This window comes from Poecilia mexicana, unplaced genomic scaffold (assembly GCF_051168715.1).
Source record: "Poecilia mexicana isolate PSO_F unplaced genomic scaffold, ASM5116871v1 scaffold_19, whole genome shotgun sequence".
In the NCBI taxonomy this organism is placed as follows: Eukaryota; Metazoa; Chordata; class Actinopteri; order Cyprinodontiformes; family Poeciliidae; genus Poecilia; species Poecilia mexicana.
In genome coordinates this window covers 20,488,597-20,497,428 of record NW_028263388.1, presented here as the reverse complement: position 1 = coordinate 20,497,428, position 8,832 = coordinate 20,488,597, and the positions used below count along the sequence as shown (strand labels likewise).

At 35.6% G+C, this 8,832-nt stretch overlaps 1 protein-coding gene across 1 annotated transcript; it reads left to right on the top strand.

Moving 5' to 3' along the window:
* Nucleotides 1-3,404: 3,404 nt before the first annotated feature.
* On the top strand, nt 3,405-5,846 carry LOC106911468 (large ribosomal subunit protein eL19). Its single transcript, XM_014978274.2, has 6 exons — nt 3,405-3,474; nt 4,334-4,440; nt 4,524-4,646; nt 5,255-5,375; nt 5,456-5,566; nt 5,655-5,846. The coding sequence occupies exons 1-6, from the start codon at nt 3,470-3,472 to the stop codon at nt 5,779-5,781; spliced, it is 594 nt and encodes a 197-aa protein (XP_014833760.1). The 5' UTR covers nt 3,405-3,469; the 3' UTR covers nt 5,782-5,846.
* The last annotated feature ends 2,986 nt before the right edge of the window (nt 5,847-8,832 follow it).

Here is an 8,832-nt window from a genome sequence, read left to right as displayed (position 1 = left end):
ATAATGCAAAAATGCATTCTCAAAGACGAATAAACTTTAAATCCTAATGAACATTTTACACTGGAACTGGAAGACATTTTAAATATCCTAAATAAATAAATAAATAAAACAACAAATAAAATTTATTTTGAAGTCTTGGTAAACAAAATTGTCCTTCAAAAAAAGGGTTAGTTGAGACAAAAGCACCAAACTGAAAACTTTCATAGTCCAATTTTTGGTTGAAAGAGAGAAAAAAAGAGATAAATGATGAATCATGCCAATGGAAATTATTGAGTTTGATTTAATGTATCATGTGACGAACTGATTTATTGATTATTGTGACAAGCCTGGTTACAACTCCTTAAAATTCAGTTCATTTTTGGAAAGGTTTTATTCAATAATCTGAGAAATTTGATGAAAAGACAAATGGATGACTTACAGGAAAAATTATGCTACTGAATATTCTGAGTTCCAGAAAAACTATTCAAATTTTCATTTAAAAGTTTATCCATACCTGCGATATCCAACAGTGTATGATGCAACAGGAAAACATTTCACAATAAATGAAGCTTTCCTTCTGACTAATCAAAAAAGAACTTGCCCCAGCAAGCTGAGAGAACACACAGGTAGCATGAAGTAAGCAGAGATCCAACAAATGTACACTGGGAACTAGGTCAGTGAGTCACTTTAAGAATGAGTGTAAAAGCTCCTAAACATCATATAGTGTGTGTGTCAGAGGTGGGATAAACTGCATCTATTTAAGACTGTCCAGCAATGGATTACCGGCACTCTGAGCTGCAGTCCCTTTAAGGTGCTGTGATCCTAGAAAGTGATGCAAATGCAGATAAAGGAAACTGGATTTTCAAACAGGCTAGTAGTCCTGCAGATGGGGTGAGTTTACTGGGCAACAAGCTGGATTAGGTAACAAATAAAAGCAGGCAGAATGAAGAATTACGAGTTTCAATACAAAAGCAGGCCTGACATAACCAATTACGACCATGTAAGTCATAAGAAAGGTGGAAAATAAAACTTTAAAACAGCAGGGAAATGATGTACTGTTCATACCTAATTAAACTAGATTAATCTTAAAGCGAGAACATGCAGACAGGAGCACATATTGTAAATACAGTGTATGCACACCACTGGGTTAATCCGTCTCACACTGTCTGTAATAACCAGGTCAAACAGGAGAGGTCTTTGTGACAGATGGGCAGTGCAGACAACAATAGCACAAACCAAGCTAGCCTCACCGCACTGTAATTTCGCCTCTCCGGAAAGAAAACTCAAGTATGCGCAGAGTTATTTAAACGTGTCCTCAGGAGTTTCTGCTGTCACAGTCTGTAGCTCTCTGCAAGGAATGCTGCTGCTGCTGAGCTTCAAGGGGGGAAATCCCTAAACAGCTTAATCAGGCAAAGTCCGAACATTACATTAAGTTATCAGTAAGACCAATAAAAATGAGGATCCGTCCGTCATAATGACTGGAATGTAAATTCAGAGGCATCATGTAACCGTGTCAACAACGTTGTGTGAACCAGCGCTTCAAAACAGGTATTGTGCCTTTGACAATACACGAGCTGCACCGGCTACTATCTCTTCCCCAGCGTTGGCATTGTGGATGCTAGCATCAAGGTTAGCTACAACAAAACATGCTAGCGAGAACAAAACCCCCCACGACTTACCTTGATTATTCTCTTACGCTGAGTCATATTTCAAAAATTAAGCTCGTTGAAAAAACACAAACCGGCATGCCGCTGAGCGTTTTACCACCCGGAGTAGTCGTTCACAAGCTAAAACTGAGAGGAGCGGCCAGCACAGCGCTGACGAGAAGGGATGTATGACAAGAGGCAAGCGCACGCCACCCGGTAGCCGTTTTAGGAGCAGTTCTGCACTAGCGCTGGCTGCCGCTAGGGGTCAGTGCTGTGCCAGCTAAAAAAATGCACTTGCAGTAGAAACAGTCGAAAACTGATTTTTACGTACTACTGTATATAAATAAAATATAAATCTTTTCTCACTATCTGGCACATTGAGACAGGAAATATTTGCTCTGGCACCAAATATTACCTGTTTTATTACCAAGCTTGTTTCTATGACCATTAATATCTACAATAACTCTTCAATTAAATGAGTTACAACAACGTTTAATATCCCTTTGGGATCAATAAAGTATTTTTGAATTGAATTGAATTGACAGAAAGATAGAAATATTTAGATATTAAAGAAACCAAATTGAAAAGTTTACAAGCATTTCATAGTTTTTGATTATTGATCATCACCAAAGACATAACAAAGCCATGTGGCTTATGTTTTCCTCCATGAGTTTCTCATGTTTACTAGTATTTTGGTTTACTCCTCTTGAAAGAACTCAATGGTTATGGGGATGTACTGCCAATCTGATGTTTGTGTTTTTACGTATTTTTCACTTTTTGTATTGATGTTACTTTTGTGTATCTATGGTTATTGTCTTTTTTAAAGTATTGTTTTTGTTGTTGTACTGCAGCCTTGCCCCTAATGCCTAGACAATTTTTTCCTTTGGGAGACTAATAAATTATCTTATATTATCTTAGCTTAACTGGTGGTGCTAAATCAGATTTAAAAGCTCCTTTTCTCACTTTCTCAATTCTCTCCATATATTTTATTTGGAAATGAGATCAGGGTTTGTGATATCCATGCCAAAATATTAAACTTGTTAAGCAGTTTTAAATTAATATGCTTCTTGGTCCTTGGTCTTCTGTTTGTTCACTGATGTTCTTTAACAAATATCTGAGATATTACATGACAGCAAGAATTATATAATAACTAGATGGGCTCCATATACTAGTTAAGTGTTACATAAAGCCAAATTGTTGTACCAGATTCTATTTAGGGGTTTACAAATGTACAAATGCAGGTCACATATGTCACATTTCAAGATGTGAACTGTTGTGAAAAAGTTAATTATTTTACTTACACTTTACAGCTCTCCACTACTTCATATTGGTCTACCACTGAAAATCAAAATGACTTATTGAAGATTGTGGATGTACTGAAATATTGTGAACACTTTCAAATACTTTTGAGAGGCACTTTACCAACAAGACCATATTTACATTAACTTTATATATCAAAATTATTCAGAAAGTATAGTTTTTTAATGTAAAAACGAAACTATTTTTACAGTTCCCTGAATAGATTGAAGTGTCACTTCAGAAAGTCTTCTGCGGCTTCTCGTGGTTGGATTAGCATACTGCATGTTTTTGGACCGTACCACTGTGTCCATTGAGAAATAATGGAACACGCTAAAAAAAAAGTATATTAACATACTATAATAAATATCTCCATAATTTTAAAATATATTTTAGCACAATACCACATATTTTATTCCATTATTCATTTTATTGTAAAGAACTAGACAATTATGATACAAAGTGAACGAGTCACCCATCTTTATCGCTGACATGGTACAGTCTCCTCTCGTTCTATTTCCTCCGTTTCTGTCAAGCTATCGGTAGCCATGAGGTAAGGCAGATATTTGTTTACCCACTTGTTAGCGTTTATCTGTATCGTGGTAAACAAAAATGTTTTTGGTTTTGATATTTAAACTTACACAATTGACTCTGGCTCTTGTTCAGTTTCGGTGAATGTGATAATTTCACATAGAAAGCCGCTTTCGGCCTGTGTTGGAAAGCTAACTATGCTAACATGTAACCAGACATGTCAGAACATGAATCCACTGCATGGCTGCGAACCAGCGACACTTCACTCTGATTACTTATTATTAATCTCTGCCATATGAGCAGAAAACTTTATTTTCTTTGGATTGTTAAAACCTAAATTCCAGTAACCAAACAACGCCGCCTCATTGTGGTTTTCATATTTTAGTTTACAACCTGGGTTAAAGCTGTTTCTACAAGCAACCACAAAATAGAGTTTTTAGCTATAAAATTAATTAGTTTAGTTAATGTTGCTTAACCTGTCACATTGATTTCCCCAGTTCTAAATGTATAAGGTGCCACTGACCTAAAAACAATTGGTGACAATCTAAGATATTGATAAGTCAGTGATTTTCAACTGAAAATAGTTGAAATCGATTTATTTTAAATATAGTTATCTAGTTATTTTCCAGCTGTTGCTTAGTAAAAAAAGTAGTTGTCTTGTCAAGTTCCCTACTGATCTGTGTACCTATCAATGCATTAGCATGTCTCATATTCATTCATCCATTAACCAATTTCTGTTCTTCTAATTCATATAAACGTTTGTATTGTTTAACAATGGAGTAAAAGCATTGATTGGTCTGAATATTTGAGTATTTTGAGTGTGAAACGCGTCTGAATCTTATTTATCCACCTAATATTTGTGGTTATTTTTGTACATAAAGCATGCTCAGGCTCCAGAAGCGCCTGGCCTCCAGCGTCTTGCGCTGTGGCAAGAAGAAGGTGTGGCTGGATCCCAATGAAACAAATGAGATCGCCAACGCAAACTCTCGTGAGTTCAGAATACAGTGTGAAGCGTGTGGTGTTGTCCGTGATATGCTGCACTTGTCTTATTGCTCTGCGTTTGTGTTGCAGGGCAGCAAATCCGAAAACTGGTGAAGGATGGCTTGATTATCAGGAAGCCAGTCACCGTTCACTCCCGTGCACGCTGCCGCAAGAATACTCTGGCACGCCGCAAGGGACGTCACATGGGCTACGGTGAGTTATTACAAATAAAAATTACTCTCTGTACTTCAAATTCACTTTCAGCCACTTTCACATGGTCAAAGTAATCTATATTTTATTTACTGTGACTTGCAAAAGTAGTATTAACTCCATTTTGGCCTCAACTAGCCCTGTTTTTTGAAGAACAATTTTGTTTACAGAGTCGTGAAAATTCATTTTATTTGTTGTTTTGTTTGTTTGTTCTGGATATTTAAAATGTCTTCCAGTTCCAGTGTTAAATGTTCATTAAAATTTAAAGTTTACTGATCTCTTACCATTATATTACTTAAAAATGGTCTCAAAACAACAATATTATTGTTTATCGCAGTAACATCTGGAACAATTTATCGTCCAGCAGAATTTGTTATGACACTTGTAGTTGTGACAAGAATTGAACTTTTTGGCCGACATGGAAAATAATGGAGTGGGGAGGAAATATGTGCAGTTCTTTTGAAGTTTGGCAGTTATATGACAAAATATGACTTTAAATGCTTGGTTATAGATAAATGTAATATTTAACTGTCACTGTGTGCATGCAGATTGAAGCTCTACTTGTTAGAGTTTCTGAATGAGCTTTACATTTCATTATATTTCCCTCCCAGGTAAACGAAAGGGTACAGCCAACGCTCGTATGCCAGAAAAGTTGACATGGATGAGACGTATGAGAATCCTGCGCCGTCTTCTTCGCCGCTACAGGGAGTCAAAGAAAATTGACAGGCACATGTATGTGGGAATCTCCGTTAATGTGGTGAATAAACTTGTGTTTCACTTCCTTTTACTATGAATACCTGTCTGTATATCAGGTACCACAGTCTCTATCTGAGGGCGAAAGGTAACGTGTTCAAAAACAAGCGTATCCTAATGGAGCACATCCACAAGCTGAAGGCTGATAAGGCTCGCAAGAAGCTTCTGGCGTAAGTTTTCTCGTCGTTTTGTTTTTCTTTCGAGACAACGACCTGACGTTTTGTTGCTGAAATTAATTTCTCTCGTTCACCTGTGCAGCGACCAGGCTGAGGCGCGCCGCACGAAGACGAAGGAAGCCCGCAAACGCAGAGAGGAGCGTCTCCAGGCAAAGAAGGAAGAGTTCATAAAGAGCTTGTCAAAGGAAGAAGAGACAGCGAAGAAGTAAATGCAACATGTAAAAAAAATCTGTCAGGTTCAACTTCTGTTGTTAATAAAATTCTATGAAATTAATTATCTGCTTTTGTTGTGAATATTACTTTCTGGGGTAAAAAACAGAATTGTAAGGATTTTTGCTCAAGAAAATATGGCTGTGTATCCACATCAGTCCAACAGGTGGCAGTAGAGCACCACGTCCTGTCACAATAGACGCCTCAATGTTTAGTTCAGTGTGGTCAGATATGCCTAAATGCAATTACCTGCATGATTTATTTACAAAAACAGGCTGTGCAATGTGGCATGTTCGGTTTCCAAAGCATGAAGATGCTTTACAAATCAAATTATCAATTAAAAATACAATTTGGTAACATGTAAGAAATCGAGAATTTGTTTGCTTGTATTGCACATAATGCAATGCATTGCATATCCAACTGAAACTTAAACATTACATAACATTAGTGATATTTTTTTCTGTATATTGACATAAGAATATAGTGTCTTTTGTAATTTACAGTAAAAGGATGTTCTTAATTATATTTTGAGTAACCAAAGAGTACACAATCGTCTCCATGTCATTGTGAAATACAATTACAATTGGTATCCTGTAAAATCTAATAGTTTAATTCAGTTTTACTGTTTTTGTAACTGGTTAGTTTTTAAAATTGTACTTTACAGCAACATAATGTAAATAATTTGCCAATAATATATATTCTGCACATTTTTACCTAGCATATGGTGCGACTGTAATGTCAAAGACTCAGTGAGTTAGTACTGGAATTAGAAATTACGCTATAAGAAGAATATAAAACATATTTAACAAAAGAAGCAATATTGTTGCAGCTGCACAAAAATCGAGAGCTGGCGTTGCAGAAACCAACTCAATGCGTGTAATTTGACAGATAAAGTTTTATTCTTTAACTTACATTTATTTATATTCCAAAAATAAATAAGTTTGATATTTGAGCAAAATATCAACTACCTGTTTTTATCCTCCAGGCGATAAGGAATACTTCATGAAATGAAAAGACGATGATAATGAAAGGATTATTGTCTTTAATTTAGTAAATGATTGTTAAATCAGGAAATATAACCTGACTTTATATAATTTGGTAACAGAGCAATATGTAATCAACTCTAGAAATTCTTTATTTTCTTTCTTAAGAGCTAAAAATAGCTTATTTGTGTTGAAACTGTATTCTGGTTTATTACTACAAGTGACTAAACGCTGACTGCACTGACATTGAACTAAGACCCCAGACAGCTATTGATGTTTTACTATTAATAGTTTCCTATGTTTTTGTTGCTGTTGTTGCTTCTCCCTCAGCAAAAAACACCACAGCATCCTGAACTGCTGCGTCGGTTCTTCACACAATCACATCATGCAGCCAAGATAATCTTGCAGCTCTTTTGGTAAAATGTTTCTCAAAGGTTAACTGTTTGTAGAAACACAACATGTCCTCCTGAAGTTTGTAGTCAGGGTTTTCCCGGCCTCAGATGAAACATCTTGATGTTTCTAAAGTTGAAACATGTCAGAAGATTGATTTAATAAAGCTTGCAAACAAGAAAAAAAAACAAAACCATTTTATTTTTAATTTAAATTTGGTTTCAGATAAAGTTGCACCTTATATCTTGAATCCGTTATCTCAATGTGAGTGTGTGCAGTATTCATGATGCAAACGTCTGCTTGGAGGGCAATAATTGGATTCCAAATGTTACGAACTTGCACTGTACATGCTAATGTAATATTTAGTCAGTTGGACAGAGTCTCACAGCAGCAGATGCTCTTGGTGAGTGGAAATGACATTACTCAAAATGTTAGAGGAAGAGAGGAAAGAAAGGCACATCACATCTGATAGTCATTGCTTTTAGGCCGGACACGATAAATTCTGCTGGACGATAAATTGTTCCAGCAGTTATCGTGATTAACGATAATATTGTTGTTTTGAGACCATTTTTAAGTAATACAATGGTAATAGCATAATAATAATAATAATAATAATGCAAGAACATATTCTCAAATATTAATAAACTTTAAATTCTAATGAACATTTAACACTGGAACTGGAAGACATTTTAAATATCCAAAATAAATAAAAGAAATATAATGAATTTTGAAGTCTTTGCAAACAAAATTGTCCTTAAAAAAAGGGCTAGTTGAGACCAAAGCACCAAACTGAAAACTTTTATCCTCCAGTTTTTGGTATAAAGAGAGAAAAAAACAATCTAAACAATAAATCATGCCAATGGAAATTATTGAGTTTGTTTTAATTTATCGTCTGATTAAGTGATGTATTTAATCTTGTGACAGGCCTATGCAATATGTACCAATGTTATCGTAATCGTAAGATTTTCTAAAAATGAGTAGCCTTGAGTTTAAAGTGCTAGAGAATCCAGGAAAGCTTAAGTTTCCTTCTGCACATATAGCTTTACCAAACATTTAATTTAACCCCACATGCATTTATTACCAATAATACCAAATGGATCATCAAACACAAAACCAATCCTTGTAAAGAACTGTGGTCTCTGCTGGAATGTGTGGCAGGAATTATTGAAGGAAAATGTGTTGTATGCATTTCTTCATTACCATGAGGCAGTGCTATTTCCTGGAGCGTGAGTCTTAATGGGATTAGATGAGGAGAGGAATATGAGCTGAAATGAAACACCGCTCTTTATTGCATTTGGCCTTCAACCCAGGCAGGACAAATGGAGCATGCTGTGAAGTTAAGGAGACCCTCAATAACAATCAACATAGAAGTAATTAAAGAAAAATTCATACATATAGACTGAATACTGAAAACATTGACACCAAACTGACAATGTCATCAAACATTGTCAGTTTGATGACCTGATCTTTCATTGCTTTCTTCTGCCTTCTCATCCCATCTAACAAGTTAAGAAGTTTTCGTTTCACATGAATGCAGAACAAAAATTACTGTTGTTGCTCCAAATGCAGATTAATTGAGATACGTTTGAATCTGGGTTTCTTGGGGCCTAAGAGATATCATGTGAACACAGTCACATGTAGGAAATGCTTCTAAAAAGTGTGCCGTGAATTTATTTT

What these genes read in the sequence shown, in the direction of transcription:
- LOC106911468 (XM_014978274.2), top strand. An exon ending in GATCGCCAACGCAAACTCTC is followed by an intron (nt 4,441 to 4,523) that starts GTGAGTTCAGAA and finishes TTTGTGTTGCAG; the next exon opens with GGCAGCAAATCCGAAAACTG. An exon ending in GGGACGTCACATGGGCTACG is followed by an intron (nt 4,647 to 5,254) that starts GTGAGTTATTAC and finishes TTTCCCTCCCAG; the next exon opens with GTAAACGAAAGGGTACAGCC.